The 24,016-nt window shown below is 39.9% G+C and overlaps 1 protein-coding gene across 5 annotated transcripts in view; it reads right to left on the reverse strand.

Annotated features, from left to right (window-relative positions):
* The window catches only part of LOC113007759 (alsin-like), a 33,400-nt gene extending 9,780 nt beyond the window's left edge, over positions 1-23,620 (reverse strand). For 3 of the 5 annotated variants that reach the window (XR_013902197.1, XM_026144661.2, XM_026144660.2), the window contains exons 1-29: positions 23,420-23,620; positions 21,414-21,590; positions 19,024-19,184; positions 18,716-18,940; positions 18,074-18,264; positions 17,730-17,762; positions 17,445-17,645; positions 16,230-16,330; positions 15,945-16,138; positions 15,686-15,773; positions 15,364-15,545; positions 12,208-12,376; positions 11,868-11,964; positions 11,417-11,494; positions 11,028-11,249; positions 10,680-10,851; positions 10,394-10,589; positions 9,678-9,743; positions 9,333-9,492; positions 8,976-9,107; positions 8,099-8,227; positions 7,819-7,842; positions 4,965-5,035; positions 4,229-4,295; positions 3,933-4,102; positions 2,802-2,867; positions 2,494-2,592; positions 2,043-2,207; positions 1,709-1,820 (exon numbers count right to left, since the gene is read on the reverse strand). Coding sequence is in view for 4 of the 5 variants with exons in the window: in XM_026144661.2 (XP_026000446.2) it covers positions 1,709-1,820; positions 2,043-2,207; positions 2,494-2,592; positions 2,802-2,867; positions 3,933-4,102; positions 4,229-4,295; positions 4,965-5,035; positions 7,819-7,842; positions 8,099-8,227; positions 8,976-9,107; positions 9,333-9,492; positions 9,678-9,743; positions 10,394-10,589; positions 10,680-10,851; positions 11,028-11,249; positions 11,417-11,494; positions 11,868-11,964; positions 12,208-12,376; positions 15,364-15,545; positions 15,686-15,773; positions 15,945-16,138; positions 16,230-16,330; positions 17,445-17,645; positions 17,730-17,762; positions 18,074-18,264; positions 18,716-18,940; positions 19,024-19,184; positions 21,414-21,433 (3,591 nt within the window). In the remaining variant the exon portion in view is untranslated. The remainder of the gene's footprint in view (positions 1-1,708; positions 1,821-2,042; positions 2,208-2,493; positions 2,593-2,801; positions 2,868-3,932; positions 4,103-4,228; positions 4,296-4,964; positions 5,036-7,818; positions 7,843-8,098; positions 8,228-8,975; positions 9,108-9,332; positions 9,493-9,677; positions 9,744-10,393; positions 10,590-10,679; positions 10,852-11,027; positions 11,250-11,416; positions 11,495-11,867; positions 11,965-12,207; positions 12,377-15,363; positions 15,546-15,685; positions 15,774-15,944; positions 16,139-16,229; positions 16,331-17,444; positions 17,646-17,729; positions 17,763-18,073; positions 18,265-18,715; positions 18,941-19,023; positions 19,185-21,413; positions 21,591-23,419) is intronic. The other 2 variants (XM_026144663.2, XM_026144662.2) reach the window with 1 other exon arrangement.
* Between the last annotated feature and the right edge of the window lie 396 nt (positions 23,621-24,016).

Here is a 24,016-nt window from a genome sequence, read left to right on the forward strand (position 1 = left end):
AGGACATTTTACTAGTTCAGAATTCAAAGGCGTGAGGTGCACAGGTGCACCAGTTCTACAACATGCACTACAAACTGCAGTCCAGTCACATGTCATGGATAAGATTAGAAATGTATCGATCCTGAGTGAAACCCTTGTGTCTTTTATGTGCTTTGTGCAATATAAACAGTTGCAAAACAAGAGACATCTATAGTTAAAATTTAAGTAAATACAAAGTTGTTGTTTTTTTTGTTAAAATGTCTGACTCAAGCTAAGAACATCCCAGAAAACATTTTGCAGTTGAAAAACATCATTTTGATGTTTTTTGACAAACCCAACCTAATTAACAAGAGTCTGCTGGACGCTCTTCCTGTACTCTCTGGAAAGGGGATGTTTGTGTTTAGTAATTAATTTACAATATTATCTTATCAACTAGAGCATGATAAACTCATTTTATCAAACTGATTCACACACTGAGGTGTCTGTGTCATCCACCTGTTTCTCTTAAAAGGCAAAAGGCAGGACATGGCCTCAACAGGTTGGCAGACTGCAGGGCTAACACAGAGAAATTCACACCTACGGGAAATTTAGAATCACCAATTAACCCAACATGCACTCCTTTAGACCAGGGGTGGGCAATTCCAGGCCCCGAGGGCCTGTATCCTGCAGGTTTTAGATCTCACCTTGGGTCAACACACCTGAATCACATGATTAGTTCGTTACCAGGCCTCTGGAGAACTGCAGGAGCTAATTTAGCCATTTAAATCAGCTGTGTTGGTTCAAGGACACATCTAAAACCTGCAGGGACACCGGCCCTCGAGGCCTGGAGTTGCCCACCCCTGCTTTAGACTGTGGAGAAAGAATGGAGTGCCCGGAGGAAACCCACAGAAGGAGAACATGCACACAGAGGGCCTCTGACTGGCTGGTGGATTCAAACCCAGGACTCTCTTGCTGTGAGGCAACAGGGCTAACCACTGTAACGCTGATACTGGAGGGCAGAGAAGTGATAGGTGTGATCATCTCGCAACAACTGAGACAGAATTTACATCTACATAACCATAAAAGGATTAAAATGACCATGTATTTTAAAAAAGCATGCTTGGGTAATACTGGGGTTTGTATATGTTGTTTGGCTGAGATGAGCCTGATGTCCTTTGCTGGCATGTTTAGAGTCTACTAATGGGAGCAGCAGTGGGGTTAGCATATTTTAAATTCTGCTGTTTGAAGAAGGAAAAGCATGAGCTCTGAGCGCTCTGCACCCCTCTCCGCCATCCCAGGACCCCTTCTGGTATGTGCTTCAGTGACATCAAAGAGAATCCTTTTTGATGATAAGCAGGATAAGTTATTTAATTATTACCTGCCGCATGTAGGATGCATTGTGTAAAATGCATTTGGTATTTTATCAACACACCACAGGCCTGCAGCTACTACCTGTCAGCACCAACAATTCAAGCCTTGTTACACCGCATGTCTCCCAACTTATCTGTTATTTCAGGTGCAGGGGTTTGTATATGCTTATTATAAACTAAAAGCTTTTTTAGAACTAACACATAGGATGAATAAAGACAAAAATGCATTTGTAAATGTTCAAACTAGTTTTTTTTTTTCTGCACATGTATTTAAATAAACCAGCAAAAAACCACTTATTAAAATGTACTCAAACTCACTCATCAGCTAACAAATTTGTAAGCACATATGTAAGCAGATACATATTTCAGGGTGTACTTACGCTCATTTTGTTCTCTCTGAAAGTTCCTTCAAAGTACACACTGTGCTGCGTGATGACGACCGCACTACCATGCCGCTGGTCATCCAGCCACATGCCCATGTACTTCTCACCTCTGGGGGGAAAATGAGATCAGGGACTGCTGACAGGAGCATGTCTTTGATACAAAATTCATTCAATGATAGGCCATCTCTAGAAACCAGGACCGATATCAACTACTGTGAACCGACCATTAGACGAAACCTTGCTCCGTCCTACCTAAGGAGATGCGTTCCACATTTAACACTTCTGAGTTTCCATATTTCTAAAATAGCAGTTTTCTTGGGGTTATTCAGACCTTGTGATGTCATCGTAGACGCCATATCCTGTCTTCTTGTCGTGGACCCACTGCCCGATGAAAACACTGGAGGAATTTCTCGCCAGTTTCCCAGAGCTCAGCATGCCGTAACCGTGCCGCTGCCCATCGCAGAAACAGCCCTCGTACACCTCGCCACTTGCATACCTGAGTATGACACATATACAGCAGCCTTCTGTGTTAGTGTGCAGAGCCCACAGCTGTGGCCACTTCAAAAAAAAAAAAAAAAAACACTGTGGAGACATGATGTTTTATTTTAGTTCCACATTTGCTGACCCAAGACATTTGTTAATAAGAGCCGATGTCTTTAAAACTTAAAAAGCTTTTATATCTGTATATGGACGTCCAGCGCTGCTACTTAACACCTGACTAAGGCAACACGTACAATTTGTGCTATCTCACACCAGAAAGTTGGTAGAAAATGTGTACTGACTTGTACTTGCCAAAACCATGGATCTTGCCCTCTCTCCACTGTCCTTGGTAGGTGTCGGTTTTATTCAGTAGTTTATTAGGGATCACACAATCTCCATAGCTGGGAAAAAAAAGTAACAGTTAGCAAAGATCAGAATCTGCGACGTGGATATTTAAAACATGCCGGAGGTGAAGTGTAGGGCAATTACATCACTATTTCTGTTTCTTTTTTATCACATGACCAAAGGCAGGAAGAGCAGAGGTTTCTTACTGGAAATGAACAACATATCCAGTAACCACCTCTGTATAAGACCAGGTTACTGTACTGACCCATCCTCCAGTCCATTCTTGAAGTTCCCCTTGTACAGTCGCCCATCCGGCCACTTCATGGTTCCTCTGTGAAGGAAAATATAGCTTCTGCTTAAACCATTTAGCCAGCGTCATCAATTAGGCTCCCCACACAAAGAAGGAATTTACACAAGAAGGCTGGAAACAGTCTTTTCTTCATTCATGCTGACTTCACTTATTGGTTTCTAGTGATTTGATTCCTCATTCATGCACATTGCTCCTCTTTGACCTAAAAACATAATGACTTCAAACCTGCGTATTGAAGAAGTGGCTCTGCTTTTTAAATATATATAAACATATTTTACATTAATCATTGTTTCTAAGAGATTCCAAAGACATAAAGTTAGATTATTTGTTTTGTACAGTGGTCCCTTGCTATAACGCAGTTCGCGGCCTCGCTGTTTCGCTGATTTTTTATGTACAATTTTGCATGTTTTTTTTTTTCTTACAACGCATTGTGTTCTGCACCCTGATTGGCTGTAGACCACTGTCAATCAATCTCGTGCCGTGTCTCCTGTACACTAAAGAATGCGTTCAGCTTGATAAATTTACACAAATCTTCAATCGCTAACAGTGTGACACTGAAGTGCTGTACTGTATGTTTGTAAGTTTTCTCCCCGACAAACACAACAACGTCGACGAGGCATTTTGCACTGTCAAAGGCAACAGCGGGTGCTTTTGGTTTCATTCTATAATACTGGACTTTTTTTTTTTCTTTGAAGTTTTTAACTTTGAGAGTGTTTAAACAAGAGAGTAGTAAGGGGTTTTACAGCCTTAAAACATCTATAATAATTGTAAAAAATAAAGTTGGATACTTCGCGGATTACACCTATCGTGGGTTATTTTTAGAACATAACTCCCGCGATAAACGAGGGGCCACTGTATTGCTAACTGGCTGTTTTTTGGTATTCAAGTTGTATTGGAAACCTATTGAGTTGGGCACATTGTTTTATGCATTTATGCGTGACAAAATAATACAGTTCCATTAAATCCTGTTATTATTGTTTGATTTTACAGGTGTATTAAATGAGGAACATTTTTAATGTTCTCCTAAATGATGCCTTCAGGGGCCCTTAAAGAGAATGCCAAAAACATACAAACATGTTTTCTAACCTGCCATGAACCCGTCCTGCCAACCAGCTCCCGGTGTACTGAGCATCTTTGAACCGTTCGTCTGCCGTGAACGTGTAGGAGGCCGTGCGAGTCATTGCTGGTGACGACCCCTGACCTCCGCCGCCCAGTATCTGATCCACTGTCTGGTTAAGAGATCGTAACCACTTGTTCTGCAGAGAAAGAAGCACAGAACCGAAGGTGACGCTTTAAGACGGAATTCGATCTCAAAAAAAACTTTTTTTACAAACTGATTTTGAAAAACTGAGCAACAGTAATGGTTTAAACCATAAATGTACCTTTTCCTGCGGTGTTGAGGCCACCAGGGTGAAACTCTCCTCTGGACATGTTATTTTGAGGGCATGACTGAAAATATGCAGCACAAGAGCAATAATTAACTTAATTGGTACAAAAAAAACAAGGAGGTGGATCTTTTAAATATTGTATTACAAATGACATCCAACTTCCACTCCCTAAACGCTTTGTAGGCTGGAGGTCCAACTTAAAAATATTTCTAGAATTAGATCACTCTTGTCTCCTGCTGATTTTCATAAGGTCATGCAATGCTCTGCAAGCTGGAATAAGTCAGAGCTCACTCCACTGATCCCAGCTGCTCAGATTTTAAAATCTGACTCATAAATAAAAAGCATAAATGACATCCTTATAAGTACATGAAGTGCTTATTACCATCTTATTAGTCTGGGGGTTGAACGGGACTCTACTGGCTATTCTGGGGTCTCAGCTAGCAAACAAAGGTGACAAATGTACCAGTACTTTTAAAAGTAGATGATTTAAAGAGCAGTAGGTTTCATGGGAAGTTAACCATAACCATGGCTTAATGTTTTGCTGCTTGTTGCCTATCCAATGAATACAAAGTAAATTAAAAGATTAAAAAAAGATCCCCGCATGGATCTCACTGCTCCCATGTTGCTGTTGAGGCTATAGTGTTGCATAAATGTTTTTATCAGAGCGACTAACATTCCTTTACTTCGCATTAGTCAGCATGTAGATTGATTTCTACAACAACAAACTCACAGTCCGCTGCCGTTTTCAGTGACCGGTTTCACCCACAAACAGGTCAGAGGGTAGACGTGATGAGTGGAGAACTGCACACAAAGAGGGAGAGCAGCACTTTTTCTGTAATTCTCACATATTAGGTAACAACGCGCTGTCTGAGATTACAAAACTTTAGAAATGATCAAATCTTACTCTGTGTGTGTGTGTGTGTATGTTAGAGAGGGAGAGAAGAGGATAGATGACCAAAAGATATGCCTTTATAACTGTCTGTGGTTTCCTGACTGTGTGCTGGTAAATTGGGGAAGTCCAACGTCTTTTGAGTTCAGCTACACTACCCTACATTAATAAGGCAGTTTCCTCTATAAACTTATGACCTTTTATGATGTTTCAGTTGTTTTCAACATGACTTGTGTTTTAATATTCAAAGTAATTGACTGTTTTAAATTCCTTTTTATATCAATTACAGTTAAAGGTCCATAAAAGCTTGTTTTTTTAACTACATGAGATGTAACCATTAAGTTGTGTGACTCCTACAATATAATCCTGATTTAAATTTGGATGACTTCTCCTTTAAGGACTTCTGCTGCTTTTAGGTCTATCTGTAGAAGTCTTGTTCTGACCATTTGAACATGCGAGCTGAAAACAGAAGCATAGAAATGACAACCATGCTGGACGTGGACACACAGAAGTGAGTGTTGGACCTGTCAGGGTTTCACCCTTGTCTTTGATCCATGAACAGGATTTTAAGGGATAAGCAGGGGTCCATTTTTTGACCCTCGGAATAGCATTTCTGCTTTTTGCAGATGTAGTTCTGTTGTCTTTAGTGGTGCGTGACCTTCGATTTTGTAGCCAAGTGTGAAATGGCTGCGATGACAATCAGCAGCTCAAAGTCTGAGCGCTGTAAAACAGTGGAGTGCTCCCTCTGGATCTGGGAAGAGACGCTGCCCCAAGTGAAGAACTCTCATCATCTTCTTTGCCAGTACTGAGAAGATAGAGGTAGACCAGCAGAGTGGTGCAGCGTGTGACTGGATTGTCATGACAAATTCGTTTTCTCTTGAATGACTGGATAGTAAAGCGAGAGTTCCAACTCTCACCTATGGTAAGGAGATCTAAAAACCAAACAAGTAAAATCACCTGAAGATCTTCTGGGCTAATTCTTAGGGAAACTCAGACATCCAGAAGGAATTTGAAGCCTTTGCGCCTTTGTGTGAAAAAAGAAGCTAGCAGAGATGGTGAAGCATCTGCTCATGGATGACTCATGAATGGAGGGTTTTTGGGCACATCTAACATCTAAGAGTGAAAGATCCAGAACTCACTGAGAGATTTTATATCTCATTGGGCCTGGGAATTCCTCATGATCACTCAGGAGGAACAGGAAAGAGATGCTGGGGAGAAAGATGTCTACAATATCCTGCATAACCTGATGGCAGATAAGCAGAATTGAGTTGGTGGATGGCCGGATGGGTAGACGGACAGACAGACGGATGGATGGATAAGGTGAAGACCTTGAAGGGGAACTGACCAGCTTTAATTTTTGATTGTCATGGGAAGAATTAACATTTCTTAGTGCACATTGCATACCAACCACATTTTACAATTATAAGACTTATTTATGATGCACAAAATGACTTTTAATACATCAACGGTTGCTCAAAGTTTTAACTCACAACACGTGACATGAGCCCAACACACCACACCACATCAAACAGGAAACAGAGTCTCAGGAAGAAACTGCTCTAAAACCAAAAAAAGTAGCCAGAGAGGACAAGCTGACAGTAAGTGTAAGAATAAAGAAGCCATCATCTGGAAGAAATCAGTGACAGTCTCCTTGTTTAAAGCTAGACCACAGCAGTGAGAGATGCATCCTTTCACCATCACCCTTCCAAGCTCTGAACTACTGCAGCTATGACCTCATCTACTTTCACCACTAACTAATGTTGGAAAATCTTCTAAACACAAATGAATCCACACACAGCAGCCTGCTGAGCAGCAGCTGGACAGAATCAGCCATCAGGACCACATGCACAGAATAAATGTTAACACAGGACATCTGTAATGCTGGAATATTACAAAGGCCAATGATCACTGTTTGTTTTAGCCTCATTCATGTTAACTGAGTGGACAAAATATTAAAAACAGAGTATTAGGGAACATAATGGCCAGCAATTCTGACATCAAAGGAAAAATTAATTTATGAACAACGCAAGCCATCGTTCATCATTATACAAACAGACAACAAATTCTTAGTTTAGTTGTAGATCAGTCGATAGTTTGTTCTGTCTTTTCATTTACTATCAAAGGACTGACCAGTTGCCATAGATGTGATCCCACCAGTGAGACTCTTGTCTCTCAGGTAGACCAACTTCAACTCCACCATCTTATTCTGCTGTGAAGATTTGGTGCAAGCTGGAGGGCTACTCCAACTAGAGGTGAATAGGTTTGTGTGCTGCCAACCCAAGCTCAACAAGGCTGCAAAGCAGAGCATAGACTAGTGTCGCCAAGTGCTACTCAAGAAGATGGAGCTGGAGCATGTCCACAGGATGAGAGACTCACTGGTGAGCCAGTTAATTATTCGGCCTATATGATATTTGCAGAGCTCCTATTTCTGCAGGGGGAAAAAAATCACCTCAGATCTTTGAACTAACAGAAGAACTTGCTTCTGAAAGTATATAAAGCCCCAGATCTTTAAGCACCTGTAATACCTGTCCTGTATTAACATTTATATAGCTGCATTCAAATCCTAGTTGATCCTGTCAGAGTGGAAGCACTGAACAGATGCCGGCCCACCTACAGTATGCTGCTGCAGCTCAAGCTCAAGCTCAGTTACAGTTATGTCTGTTATTGGAGGTAAACTGGTGGAAGGGATACTCACGAAGCTCTGAGAGGGAATTGTACCCTGAATAAAAGACACAATGTTCATATGTAAGCTTCATGATCAGATGACCAGAAATCACTGTCAGCAGAGATCCTTTGGGTTTTCTCTGGTGTACAGTGAGTGTTGTTGTTGTTAACAAAAAAATGAAATAACGACAATTTTAAAAGACTTAAAGGCTCCTTTATACACTGCTTCCCCCAACATGAATTTATGCTACTAACATAAAAAAGAAAAGCACTTTAATATATCTGATTTCATACTGACTTATTCTGAGTACCTGTGTGTGCACCAGGGCGTCATTGAACAATATGAACCAGTGATTTGAGAACCGCCCGGCGTTCTGCGGAGTCAGAGATCGGTTGCTGCTTTCACAGACCACACGACGCCTAGGAAGACGCAGGCACTCCTGAAGAACAAAATCACACACATAAATTTCCTTAATAAAACCCGGAGTACTCTGGTAGCTCATAAGCTGCAACACATGTCTCATAACTTAATGTGTTTTCACACAGGATGTGGAAGAGGCTGCACTCTGAAAACCATTACTTTCAACAGACTGTACTGCACAATGATGGGTTTCTGCTTTGCAGAGCAGCGTGCAGTTCAGATGCTCTTGCAGACACCTTGATCAAAGTGCAACAAATTTAAATATACGGTGATTTATATTTGTCTGGGAATTTGATGAATTTACAAGAGGAAACCCTTGGAAACAGGTTTCTGTGCAAGCAGACACCTCAGGTGTGTGTTTTTACACACCAGTTGCTCTACAGATCTATTATAGTTCTTTAACAACTGAAGAAAGGAGGTGCAGAAAAGAGACTGACATCCAACTGAAAGTATTCAAAACTGTACCTATTTGTTTTGTCTTTGAACAGCATGCTACACCCATCAGTGAGAACTACCCTATTACTTTAGCCAATGAAATGCAGGGCAGGGCTGTTCAGGGCAAGTTAATACTCTGGGAATCAGCTCAGTTTGAAAAGGAGCACTTAGAGAGTGCTGCCAGGAAGGCTAGTGGCTCTAGGGAGTGAAATAAAATTTAGAAGCACACTTGTTGTCATGGGTTAAAACCTCAAAGGAAAGCATAGTGACTAATGTGTATAGACTAGAAAAAAATTACAGGATGCAGGCACATAAAACAGAGTTGTGCTCACAGTAGTTTTGCCAGAGTGGGTCTTCCAGAACAGGAAGGTGGTTTCAGCCTCCTTCTTCCTTCTTAGCAGTGATGAAGACAGGGACTCGCAATCTTTATGACCCTGATCAAGGGACTTATACTCCACAGTTAACTGGGGAGAAAAGGAAAGACAGCACGACAGAGAATTTTGTACACCTGAACATATAAAAGACTTGAAGTCAATATAGTGACATTAACAACCACTTGTTCTAATGTTGCTCAGTCATGGGAACGAAACAGAAAGTGAGGGAACGGAGCAAGGGAAAGAGAGAAGAAAAAGAAGGGGGAAGGTCAAAAAAGTGCTTGAGACAAAAAGAGAGAAGAGAGATTTTCTCACCACATCATAGCAGGCCGCCAGTTTGAGCAGGGCTCGGCTGTACTGGTGGAGCTGCTGCAGAGGCCAGTACAACATTGAAACCAGATCAACATCACCACTGGCTGACTGATCTGATACGGACAGCTGAGTGAGCAAAGTCTGCCGAAAGCCTAAACTCTCACTGGGCAGGAACAGAGACAGGCAGAGACAGATACACTCTTAGAATAACACGTCTGTCAAGTGACTGGGATAAGTTTTATGCTTTTAGTTTAGTCACAAAAGAAGAAAACATACAAGAACATGTATTTGCAAATGAAGAGAGCTGCACTCCTACAGTGAGCACTTAAGAAAAATAAAAGTGCTTACAGCGAGAGTTTGTGAAGTGGTTGGAATCCGCCCATTACTTGGAAATCACCAAGTGAAGAAAAAAACCTAGAGTCAGACAGAGTGATTTTAACTTAGATTTTACCCCTCAGTGACACACAAGATACACCTTTACAAAGTCAAGTGAACTTGCAAGAGCTTAAACCCTCCATCTCAAATTAGAGGCATTTGTACTATTAAAGATCATTTGAAATATGTTTGTCTTCCTGGCTTGTTTCTTTTAACTATCTATAAGCTTAAACAAGATGTGATGAAACCTAACCTGATCACAGCGTAAGTATGTGTGATCCCGAATTTCAGGAGGGTTTGCTTGTATGTAAAGTAATTCTAGCCACAGCACTATAACTGCTTTGTAATGCATGAATAAACAAAGCATCATGAATGTGCAGCTGACAAATCAGCAACAACTGTGTGATGCGATCATGACAACATGGATCAAAATCTCTGAGATATTTTTCCAGCATCTTGTTGAATCTATGCCGCAAATAATTAAGGCAGTTCTGAAGGCAACCTGCTACAAGTAAGGTAACTAATACAGTCACCAGTGAGTGTAAAAACTGAAAAAAAAAATGGAGAAAAGGGGATAAAAAGGCATCACAGGGATTACTGACATAAACATGAGTATGTCTGTTCATGTTTTCTTTGAGGGAATCACATGATGGGACTTTTGTTTGGTGAGACAAAAAAACCCAACTCACCTTTTGTATGTGTCAATGAAATACTCTGTGTGTGTCAGCAGGGGAAGGGTAGTGACATCACAGCCCTGCACGTTATGCAGGAAGTAGGTGAGTGCTGTGGCATGTTGGCCAATCAGGGTGCTCAGCTGAACAAAACTCTCACAGAGAGAGAAGAAGAGATGAGAGCACTGCTCACCCAACACTGGACACAAACTTTCTGCAGATGAGAAAACACACACACACACACAAACACTAATTTTAATAAATGTTTTAATTAGGCAGAACGAGGCAGTAGATGCTCTCTGACCTCTTTTACGCAGAGGGGTGAGGAGGATCTTCCTGACGCTGCTGCACCAACAGTACAAGTGCCTCTCTCTGGAGGCCAGCTCGTGGATAGCCGAAATAAAACCCATGACATTGTGGTCTGCCAGCACCGCACAGCTCTGACCTCCACTGCACACACTGCTAACGTAACCCATCTACACACACACAGCAAAAACAAGAGGGTAACATTTAGGTTACAATTACAGTTAGAGTTAGGCTGGTGTGAGTAAGAACTTCCATCTCATAAATATGTTCGTGCTTTAGCGGAAAAAATGCTCCACCCATCATTTTCCTTACTGTCTGTGTTAAGTTGCGCTTTGGACCTACAAACCTCAATGCAGAAGGGCAGCAGGGTGGGCATGACTGTATAACGCTCCACTCTGTTGGGTGACCTCTTGCTTGAGCTTTCACTCTGGTTTAGCCTCTCAGTTTGCACTGGCTCCTTCTGTTGGCCGCAGTACAACAGGACTGGCTGCACACAGTCTCCATCAGCCAGGAGCAGGGTGTGGCTCTGACCGGCTGACAAGTCCCAAACACGAAGCCCATCAGACAGCTATGGTGGTCCACCCACAACGAAACAGAGTAATATTAGGAAATGGATGGTGTTGCTATGTTTTCCTACATTAGCGAAAATAATAATCTATGTGAATGACTAAATCTTTGGCTAGAAGTGTGAAATGTGTGAATTAAATTTTAAAAAATGGGATGAGATTTCTGTACCTTCGCCTGCTGAGGGACAGTGACGGGGCTGTTCACGTGGCCGAGTTGTCCACACATGTTGCTGCCCCATGAGTACACCTACAGCACAGAAGAGATGAAATAGGGGGTGAGCATGCACTTACATACAAGTAATGCTTGAAACTTGAGACCTTGAAAAATAACATGATTAAAGTATCATAAGACAGTTAATTACATCTTATTTTTAAGATTGAGTCACAAATGTTGATGTTTAATTAGGATGTCTATTAGCATTTTGTTAAAGCATAACTCATCTTTCTGGACTTCTCATTAAAACATACAGAAATGTTAAGCTCATCTCAGCATGCAAGTACAAGTAGCAATATTTAGTAGGGTAAGGTCTCCAGAGCTTGGGAGCATTTAATGTCAAAGGGGGTACTTAGAAATGGCACCTGTTTGTCTAATCATGCTAAGTGTGTGCCGTTTTTGTTACCTGGCACTGAGCAGTGAGAGCCAGTGAATGGTGCGAGCCTGCAGCAACTTTGATCACTTCTTCACCTGTTAAAGACTTGATGCATAGAGGCTGGAGTCTGGACACACAAACACAGTTCACTCGAATCTTGTGGTTATAATTTCTTTCTTTACACATTTCCAACTAATTCAATTGAGCATTTCATCCCAAAAGGTTGTATCTAATTGTCTTTTAATGTAATTCTGTTCAATTCACCTTTAAATAATAATTATGCTTATTACATCATCATAGACATATCGTAAATACAATATAGACATTTTAATTTTAAATATCACTGTTACACTTTATTTTTGGTCCCCACCTGGCGAGCTGATCTCCATGACCAAGTTGTCCCTCAGAGCCACGGCCCCAGCTCCAAATCTCTGTCTCCAGAAATGGCAGGCCATCTTCTGCCTCCTCTGGTGCTCCAGCCGGAGCCCCACCAGCTGAGGACGGCCTGCAAGCACAAGGGTGTCGCCTCCGAGGAGACCCTAACGGAAAAATACACGAGCAGAGTAGAGTAAAACTTTAATGTCCCTGTGGGGGAACCTGCTTTGCAGAGAGTAGTCCATGTATAAAAGATGCTTGGGATTCAATATGATGGTTTGTCGTTACATTAAGACTACCACACCAGCAAATCACAGAATAAGAAAGCATTGACTGAATAAAAGAAAAAATACACTAGGTGAGGACATTCAAATAACTGAATCCTCACATAATTGTCATATTTGAGCATTTATCTATATTGTAAATTGAGTTTTTCATTAAAATTACATAACTCTAGTACAAAATGTTTTTTGTCAATGTTTCAGAATGATCTTGAAATCCTAAAAAAGCCTAGATGGACTTGAGCAATCTTTGAGTAATATGAATGTTATTGCTACAGAATACAATCTGCAGTGTTTCCCACAATCAGCTGAATCAACATAGCTTCAGGATGATCCACTGAAAATGAATTCAGACTGGCCAAGGGGCGACTCAACAGATAAAGACGCCAGTATCTCCCAATATTTTGAGCATAAACTAAGGAAGGGGATCGTTATTGCTTGTGAAAACAAACTTTCGTGGCTCTTCTGAGATTTTAAGAGATGTCATTAATTCAGAAAATTCAGTGTTTATGTCTTCTCTGCAAACAAACTGCATCAGAGTTCAGTGCAGTGTTATTGACCATGCTACATGAGCAAACGCAAACAAACCGCACCCACAAGGGTTTGCATGAACACACCCTAACGACTCACAGAGCTTCACTACTTCACTGGAATCAACATGTGCCACCTTGTACCTACAAAATACTTAAACTAACCGGGAGCTGAGTCAAGCTGTTGAACCAGGATAAGCAGGCACAGAGCAGAAAGTCACAACATCAATAAAAACATTCTGCTATTCAATATATCTAATATATTATTATTTTTTTAAACAAGGCTTTTCAGCAAAAACCTAAAATGTCAACGTGGTTTTCATTTCTGCGTCGGCTGACGAGACACTTTCATTTTTACGCTCCTGAAACTCCTGGAAAACCAGAAACTGAGAGTCTGCCGGCCCTTGTATGGCACAATCAATGTATTTCATACAACCCTTATTAAGTAAAGTTATTTGAAATCATTAGCACAGTCATCAGAAATTACCAGTACTAGTATTGGGATAGAGTTATATAGAGAGAGTATAAGGTGTTTGCTAAAATGGGAAAACTGTGTAAACTTGAATCCTAAAAAAATGAAGAACTCTAGGTCTAATTCCACTGAAAATGCAACATGAAAAAGTGAACTGAAATAAACCCATTGCGGGTTTACTTCTTATTCTATCAGGTAGTGAAATTGGAGAAGCAAAAGTATGTGGCACAATAATCCATTCATCTCGATTGTGTTGTTTTAATAGAGGCTAGAAGGTAACGTTTTAATTAAAATCTGATAAAATGCCTGTTAAAATATTCTTATCATATTCCAAAACAGCTTTCCTAAGATCCTCTGATTCAAACAAAACAAAGGAGGTAATTTATTACAGGACACCAAATGTAAAATTAGATGTCCAGCAAGCTTTACAACATTTCATGACTTATTACAATAAAATTCTCACAAAGTTCTTTCATGAGTTGAGGGCTAAAGACTTGGTTGAATTAGGTTACGCGAGAGTGTGGCACTTACTAGTGATGATTAAACTTAAAGGTAATATTAAAAGTAAGATGATTAGTAATGCATTATTATATCTTCACAAAGACAGCCAAACAAAATTAGAAATTGTGTGGGTGCTGCTCATCGAATGTATGTGATAAACTGATCATCAGCAGCTGTCACCACCTCTACAAATGCAGAAGTTTTGGCAATTTTCTGGTCTGGAGCATTCAGTTGTGTGTTAACACAATCCCACAATCTTCCCATGAGTGGACGTCCCAAGGAATTCACCCAAAGGTCAGACTATGCAATGCTCAGATAAGTTAGGCCTCAGTTAGCATGTTAAAATATTGCGTTCATGAAGAGCGGTCCAAAATTCCTCCACAATGATGTGAGAGACTGATCCAGTCATACAGAAAATAGTTACTTCAAGTTATTGCTCCTAAAGGAGGTTTTACAAGCTACTGAATCATGAAGTGCCCTTAATTTTTAAGATGGCTGCAAACAGTCCTGTGAAAACTTTCTTTGCCCCTCCTCCCCGTACACAGAGTGGATCAGGCAGAGGGCCACTTGTAAATGAAAGTGACCCAAAGTATGAGAACGGATAACCCAAATAATCTCATACTCTGCAAAGCACTTACACATGTCCCCAGTAATGCAAGGGCCAACACTGACTGGACAGGACAAGCAGTTGTCAAGATAAGCACAAAACAGGTAGATGTACAGAGAGATTTCTCAACTTATTGGTGAGACCAAATGACATTTTCAGGCTACTTGAATGTCATTTTTTATAGAGATTGAGAAATGCTTTAATAATGAAAAAAGATATATTCAGAAAGCAAGAATAACCTTGATTGACTTATCAGTTTATTGAACACATAAGCTCAAGTTTTAAAAGATATGTTGGTCTTAAATGCGTCAAAGTGAAATGCAAACACAGGCAGGAACTGCGCTGTGTGTTCTGTTGCAGGTAATCGACAAAAGTGCCAGATAGCGTATAAACGTGTTCAGTCCATACTGCTATATTTCACTAATTACTAATGTAAAAAGTTAAAATTCATAATCAAACACAATCCTAACAGCAGTTCCTGTAGTTCCAAAGCTAGAACTACAGGAATTACCTCTTGTTTGTTCATTTCAAATACAAGTACAGATGCAAAAAACTAACAGCTGTGGTTTTACACAGAATCAAATGGTGTGTCTGTTTTTTTGTTAATAGCTTCTCAGTGTCTTGATGAAAAGCTATGCTAACAGTCTCCTGGCTCCATATTTTGAGTTTGGGGAATCTTCTCATCTCACTCTTGAAAGTAAAGTAAATAAGCTCATTTCCCAAATGTACAGTTAAGCTGTTCACACCCTATCATTCCTACCGTGGGTGGGTGTTCCAGGAAGCGAGCTTCTCCTGCTCGTTGCCGTTTTCCCCTTCTGGTGTATGTTTGTGAGACTAGAGCTCTTCAGTCCCTGCAGGGACGGCTTTTCCTTCTCCAGACAGAGTCGAACTTCATTCAGACACACTGGGGAAGAGGAGTGTGACCCAGACAGTCCACTGTTACTGTGGAACAGAAGGTCAAATGTTAAGCTGCTAATACCCTGAAGATAACAGACATCCTGGCAGGGCGTGTATCTGCATTAGTCGACGATTATTATTCATGCTTTGCAGTTCTGGGACACGGTTTTGAAACACAGTCTTACTTGTGCATTTGTCTCTTTGTATTTAAGTCATCTTTGTAACTGGAAGTCAGCAGGTCAGAGGAAGGAGTTGAGGAAATGCAGCTGTCGTCTGGATAGAACAGATAAGAGAAGAGAAAACATTACAGAAAGCAGCAAAAAACAGCAATTGAAAACAAAGGAATGAGTGAAGGATGAATCAAGAAGAGAAAAACAGTCAATTATATTAATTGTTACATTAAATGATAAATTTCAAAACATCGAAGAGACGAATATCACAAACCTGAGGTGTGGCTGCTCAGTGAGTCAGTGTCTTGTTTATCTAATGACTGATCAGAGAGTTCCTCAAGGAGATTTTGCAACTCCAGGTCTTCAGAGAAGTTCTTGTTGGTTCTCCAGCCTGACAGCAAGTGCACTTTTGGGCTGCCGTCAGTCTCTGTTACACTGTCAGTTTGACCCTGAGATTCAAGGGTTGGGCTAAAGTTTTCCAGTGGAGGAAAGGCAAGGAAAGACAACTATGAGAGTTAGGAATTATTTTTAAAATTAAGTGAGTTATGTAGTAACGTACTGTTTAGTGTTAGATTTGCTGTCATCAGAACCAGGACTGCTGCTTGCTGATGTTGCTCCAGCCCGGAGCCTTCGTCTGGGTCCTCGAACTTGGAAAGACGTCTGTGAACACAAAATGACAAGGGGTATCACACATTGTTGAGAAAGCTATGGTTCCTGATTATGTAAATTACTTGTTTTTAGTCAATTTTCAACAATTACACACCTGTAAAATGTTGGAACTGGACATTATTCAGATTAACAGGATGTTGAGGCTTTATATACACTCACTAATGCGATAAAACATCATGATTGCACCGCCTAACACACTGTTGGTCATTTACATGTCACCAATAGCGACCAACAGTGTGTTAGGTGGTGACACATTCAGTAGTGACCCATTCAAATAACTCTGCTGCAAGGGAGGGAGGGAGGAAGTGGCCTTTTTATGACCGGTCAGTTTCCTTCACACTTCCTGACTGGTAGCTCTGATTAGCTGTGCCGTACCTTTTTTTTTAAAGCTACATTTTTATTTTTTTATTTTTTTACATTTTTTTACAAAAAATAAATAAATAAAATTCAAGAAATTACCTACAACCATATCCTTTTTGGCCTCATTACACAAGTAAAACTGAACATCAGTATACTTGTGGAATGTATGCCAGAATAACTCTCACTGTTTAGAGTTTTATTCCATGCTTCCCACTTGACCTGGTCAAAATTAGCGGATTTGGACACAGAAAGAATCACAGATAGAAGATGAGCCTCAAATTAAAATGTAGTTATAAAGAAGAGCTTTCATATGCTAGAACTTGTTTTGACCACCCATGCCACATGATGGTGTGACTCTTTAAAGTTCACCCCGTGTATTATCAGAATTTAAACATACAGGGCACTGATGCTTGTTTCTTTTTCTCTACATTTTTCTACAGAAACTGTGATGTATCCTTTAATATTGATGCTCCAAGACAGTTATAGAAAAAAGCTGAACAAAAATTATATTTTGGCTTGAGATTGTGATAATTGTAAAGTGCTCACATTTGTTTTTAAAGACTTCAAAATGCGTTTCTCCTGTACTTAAAACTCCTATATGGAATTAATAGCTGCATTCATCTTATTCTAGAGTATTCACAATAATTTGCTCTACTGTTGTAAGTACTGGCAGTTATTTTACAATTTGTGTAGTCCCCTTTTCATTATTGTTCTTTTACTTATTCCTGTTTGTATTTTTATTTACCTCTCCTTTCATCACTTCAGTTAACTCCACTCCGAGTGGGCAGTAATGAGAATCCTCAACTGCTGAGAGCTCCTCCCTTTCTGTCACCGAGTAGTGGGGTGACTGGCCTCGCTCCTTCTTCTTAGGGGCATGCTGGGTATTATAGTCCTGAGGAGGTAACCTGCGGACAAGAGCCAGGCTGTGGTATGCACCGCAGGCCACCTGCAGGAAGAAATACAGCCAGTAAAGCTAAAACAGAACATCACAGCTTTGGAGGTTTAACATGGCAATGAAATTAGATTTTACCTGAATCACATGTCTGCCTGCCAAGTGTTCCACCTTTGGACACAGAGGATAAAGAACACAAGAGTAAATGAACCATTTCATAAATTAACTAATACTTTAAAATGTCTAATATTATTAACATGTACTGAGAAAACGGTTTAACCATTTACACTCGAGCACCTATTTTCCTGTTTTGTGATATTTGTATGAGCTGTATAAATAAATTAGTAGTGACACTTGTTTAACTATTGCTACAGCAGTACTTCATGTCATTTAATTCATTAACAACTTACAACTACATTTAACAGGGAAGGTTTTTTAAATCTTCATTCATATCTATAACAGGAAAAGAGTTGTAGTATTACCTTCTGTGGTTTCCCCACAGGGAAGGTGTTGGTGACCAGGCCGAGTTGGCAGCCACTACCCCACGCCCACAGCTCGTTCTGAGCTGACAGAGCCAGGCTGTGTTCCCGTCCACAGGCAAGGTCCACAATTCGAACCACCACTGGAGGAACGACCTCACCGTCCACCACGATGACAGGACAAGGCTCTGGAACTGTGGGGTAATTTTCTGTTTCATTTAAATCATATTAAGCCTGACATAGAAGTAAATAAATGCCTCTTTTTAACTGTTTCATCTAATTTAACAAGTTTTTATTTGTCAACCTCATATCTACTATCACCATTGGTGCTTTAAAAATCAGTTTTAAGGCCTCATAAACACGTAGCTGGTAAATTAATATCAGCATTTATAAAGAACGTAAATAAAAAAATAAACCATGTTGCAAAAAATGGGAGGAAGCACTGACAGAAAATGGAAGTTTCACAACAATGGATAAAAGTAATGAGAAAAGAAAGTGTTGAATCTCTGACAAAGAACAGAAGTAAAAGATAAGCGAGAAAGAAGCTGACGGAGGTAGTGAGGAAGGAGGGAAGTTACAATGGAGAGCAGAGGCTGAACACAAGGGTAAAAGTTAGGAACATTCAGAAGAAAGGTGTTAACTAACCGGTGATGTTTGTGACTGTACCCTTCTCTGTTTGCCCACACTGTCCTGCAGTATTCTCCCCCCACATGTAGACGCTACCCTGCTCGCTCAGTGCACCGCAGTGGAAGCCGCCAGCAGCCACACGGACCACCGTCTTTCCCAGCAGAGAGACCTCTGGCACCGGAGCAGACACGGGGACGCTCAGATCCCTCCATAAAAGCTCTCCAAATGAATACACCTGACCACCTGAAAGACAGTAACATCTGAGAAGAAATGCAGTGATGAAGCATAAATGAAAGTGGGGCCTTCTTTACTACAATCAAACTTACCCTGTGCGAGCAGGAGGCCGTGGTGTTCCCCCAGGGAGACCTGCAGCACGGGCCTGGACAGCAGCACCCTATCTGGACAGAGCTGCCTGCTGTGGCCCGCTGAATGCCAAACATGGAGGAGTCCTCGGTCTGGAGATGTGGGAGCCTGCTCATCTGTGAGGCTGCAATGAAGCGTGAAAGATTAAATAAGCAAGTCTTAATAAGTCTGTGCATTCAGATGTGATCAACCTGAACAGATTCTCCAAATTCTGCACCTGGAAACCACTACTGCAGAGATTAGATGTGGTTTAGTGACACAACTTTGAGTGACAGATGGATTATATTCCATCACATCCATCTGTCAAACAATAATTATTTGCTCAATGTCTGCCGGCCCTGACACGCAATTTAGTTTTGAAGTAGACGAACAAGTCTGTGCAGCTTACACAGCCCTCATACTGAACTAGACACAAATATATGACAGGATTGGGACTAAAAATTAGCTTAGGGTATAGAACTTGTGGCATGTGGCACGTGTTTATGATATATACACATGTTCCTGTACCAATAAACAATAAATAAACAACTGAGTATAGGCACACCTAGTAAGGTTCTGATATTCCTGTTTGTATGTAATCAAAGCTGAAAATGTTACAGATACAGGATTTCTGAGTATGTTACAATAGAATTTATTGTTTCTCTGCACTTTAATGGGGAACATAATTCACAAAATAGACATCATGTAGTATTCAATAACAGTGGAATTTACTGACTGAAACTCTAAATTAATCAAGATTGTATTTACTGAGGGCACGGTCAAGGGAGCACAGACAAAGGTATCTCCCCTGCTCACCATCAGCTTTAAGGCACTTCAGCACTGGCATTACTTTTCAGACCTAGAAGCTCTGTCTATTCTTTTTATACAGTACAAAACCAAACCAAAACTCTCACATTATTAAAAAATGTACTTCTGGTATTGTGTATTTTCTGTGTGATTATGAAATGCACACACCACTGTGGGAAACTTTTGAATAACCCCTCATTTCTTCATATTTTGCTTTCAATAAGTCAGACTTCTACATTTTTTAAAGTAGTCTTAAGCAATAGTTCTTCAAGCTTTCTGGAGATCTCTGAATTCTTTTTCTTTGGTCATTCCAGTCCCTGTATCCGGCCATTTTAAGATTAATGCTTATTTGGTTTGGTTGTTAAACTTACCCTATGAATCACTAAAGTATTAAAAAGGCACCTAACTCAAGAGATGAACCATGGTTAGGGTAAACACATAACAGTGAAACTTGCCAAAGAAGCAATTCTTAAATTTCTATCTTTATATACTCTATTACAAGCAGCCTGGCACAAAACACATCATTTGTTCCAGTTTCTTTATTTGACTCTACAAAAACATTGGAGGAATCACTAGCTACACTCCATGAGACAGGAAGAGGAAATGATGGATGGAAATTACTGGTGTGGTTTGCAGGGTGGAAGAGCAGGGCTTTGAGGAGCTGGTTAAAAACATCCCAGGTAAAAAAATATTGTTTAGTCTGTAACAATAGTGTGCAGCTTCTGAAAAAGTTACAAGGTTAATTTATTTTTTCATTTCTACATTTTAATTTAGGTAGTCTGTAATAATAGACAGCATCAGAAAACAAGGATGCCCATCATTTACTTACAGTTATGAATGTTGATGCCTGTAATCATCAGTAAAACCTTGTTCAGAGCTTGTTTTCCTCTATTATCAGAAATATCAGAATCAGATGAGAAAATTGAAGAGCAATTCTCTCAGTTCAAAAGAAGACACAGTCACTCAATAAAATTTTATTTAATTAATATAAAGAAATGAGGAATGACTCAAGACTTTTGCACAGTACTGTAGTTATAACCATTAGCATAAAAGTTTCGCTTGAGCTGTAGTGGAAATGAAATTATAGAAGAACTAATGTTTACTGGAATACTTATTTACTGAACAGAAAAGGTTCAATAAGTAAGGTTTAATTAAACTTTAATTGTTATTGTTTTTGAGTAAATGTCCACCAACAGTGATTTTTTTCTTATGTTCTCTTCTATGACTTTCAATATCCCTATGAGAAGAGCATGCTTGTTTATATTTCTGTATTTGTGAATGTCGATATATGCCCATTTGTGAATATATGGAGCTAATGAGAGCTTAATAAAACACACAAAAAAAACTTGTAAGTTGCAAAGCAGTTTCTCTTAGATTAATGGTATGAACTTTGTGTTTTAATGTACATAAATAAAAGCTTAACACACTGCTTGAGAGATTGTCCAAGATTAAATGAAGGCTAAAGGTATAAAGGATCTTGCTTTTATGTTCAACATGTTTCCACTTAAAACAAGTTTCTCAGAGATTATAAAGCCAAGGTCTGCTGAAAGCGCTCCTATGTGCTTACCTTGCCTCTGGAATCTCCATCACTTCAGGCTCCCCATTCCTCAGTACACTTATGACACTTGTATGTTCATTTCTTCAAAGCTCTTCTTTGTTTTCCCTCTGAATGACTCAGCTGATAGGAACAAAGTGAATCCTCTGTCCTGCTGCAGTGCCTCGTTGGTTTATCAGGCTCCAGGGGCTTATTTGGTACAACAACCACAAAGACACATTCAGTTTATCACTTGATGCAACTCTGGCATGTACCAAAAACACTTAAGTCATTATGTCAGTTGGTTTTCTCTGGTTCAGATGTAATAACATGCAATAACATTTGTCCCAATGTTTGCATATGACTGAAATGTGGTCAAGAGCTGTTTTCCAAGGCATTTATTTACAGTTGTCCACTATTCAGGTGTAAGTTTTTAATTTATTTTTTGTTTATGGCCCTTTATGTGGCTGCACATAAAGGGACAATAACCAAATCTGTAACACAGAACAGGGTAAAATATATTAGAAAACATTAACACTGATTTTCAGCCTCTTGTGCAGCACCCTGTACCCTAATACATCACTTTATTACATGAAAAGTGACATGGTGAAGGAAGCGATATTTACATAGATCATGTATCACATAAATCCTGTTCTTCAGTTTACAGGAGATATACTCTTTGATGTAAACATAGTTTCCATTGATCAGGTTGTTAACAGACTTGATGTTTTTGATGTAATCACAGTTTATCCAGGTTCCTTTACTGTGGTCTCAGAGTACTGACATGCTTAAAGTATCCTGTCCTTGACACTTTGTCTTTAAAAGTTAACTTTTAAATATTAATCATTGTAGCCTCACAGAAAGAAGGTCCTTGGTTTGAATCCACTGAGTGAATCCAGAGTAAAGAGAAAGGCACCTGTTTCATTAGGCCTCATTAGGCCAGCCAAGATTTGCTGACTGAGTCTATGTGGTAGCCATGAGAAGGTTGTTCCCCTATGACAATGGGGACTCCAGCCCCCCCACAGCCACAAACTGGATAAGCATAAAAAGATTGATGGGCAAACAGAACATGCCCTATATCCATCCTATTTATTATGTTCTATCATCATTGCCATTTTCTAGATAATAAAGTCCTAAAGAAAACTACCTGAGCTGGCTGCTTTGCACTTTTATGGGTATATCTGGTATCTGGTAATATGGCTCTATCACTATGGACTCTCGGGAGTGAAGCTCAAGCTAACATACAATGACCCATGCTTTGAGTCCCTAAAATAGTTGGATGTCTGATCTCTGACAGAACTTGTGGAGGTCTGTAAAAAGCACAGTTTGGCAGGTAGAGCAATGATATTATATTTACAGCTTCTGATATCCAGAGGACATAATATTCTTTAAAACAGTCCAGATCAGGTGAATGGTATTACAGTTATTAATGCCTATTATGGACAAACACATTTTCATCCAAATTCTGCGCGAAATCCCCCACTTTTATATTAAAAGAGAGAGCCTCTTAATATTATATTTTAAAAAATGTGACGGTGACTTATGAACATAAGTAACTCTGCTTTTAACATTAACTTTAGCTCGACTTCTTAGTAATTTCTTTCTTAAAATTTGCCAAACATTTCACCTTTGGTTCTTCACGGCGATTAAATCACTTATATACGAAATACAAACACATTACAACGTTGTAATATGATCATCGTTAACTAAAATCGATGCTTTTACATTAAAGGTCAGTTTAATATGACTACGTGTTTGTTTGTTTGTTTTTTAGCTCTATTTACAAAACAGTGGCGGCAACAAAACCCATATCTAATCTGTCTAATAGCTATCTAATCTCGGAAGCTGTTTACTTTCACAGACTGACAGCCATGCTTCTTCTGTCACAGAGTAAAGACAGAAACAACTGTGATCATCTTCATTTTTTTTTTTATTCCCCTGACAGAATTTCCTACACTATCTAAGAATACGAGAGAAAAGCGAATAAAGAAGTTGGCTAGCTCGATGCTACAGCTGCTAAAGAAGCTAACTAAACTCACCGAGCGCCCGTTTGAAGTCGGCGGAAGGCTGCGGAGATTTGTGCTGCGGTCACTGTGAATAAATCCGGAACTGTGTCCAGGTGTCACAGGAGGGGCACCGAGCTACGGCATTTCTTTTTAGATTGTTATTTATTCAAATCAGTGCAGCGCAGTGAAAGCAGAAGTGGTGTGGTTGTTGTTGGGAGGAAACTCTGCGATGGCATCCGTGCAGGGACAAACTTTACAGCGGCGACTCACCTGTTGCTGCAGCACGCGAAAGAAGCTCTAGTATACAGAAAGAAAAATAGGGTCTACTGTAGCTCTGTTTCCAGAATACAGTCTGAATGGCGTATCATCTTTTTCAAATCCAGTTATCTGTTTTATGTGGAGACTCATGAGTGCCAAAATGAATTATAGAAATACAGATTAAATAATTAATTAAACGTGACATCAATTCATTGAAATGTTAAATAAGTAAACAAGTATTTTATTAAATCTTTTAAATTAAATGAATAGCTATTTAATTAATTATTAAATATATAATTAATTCTTTAATTCATTTTGGCACTCTGGGCCCTCCACTATTGAGTTGCCTAGCCTAGCTACTGGTCCCACCTG

Source organism: Astatotilapia calliptera, chromosome 16, assembly GCF_964374335.1.
Source record: "Astatotilapia calliptera chromosome 16, fAstCal68.1, whole genome shotgun sequence".
Taxonomy (NCBI): Eukaryota; Metazoa; Chordata; class Actinopteri; order Cichliformes; family Cichlidae; genus Astatotilapia; species Astatotilapia calliptera.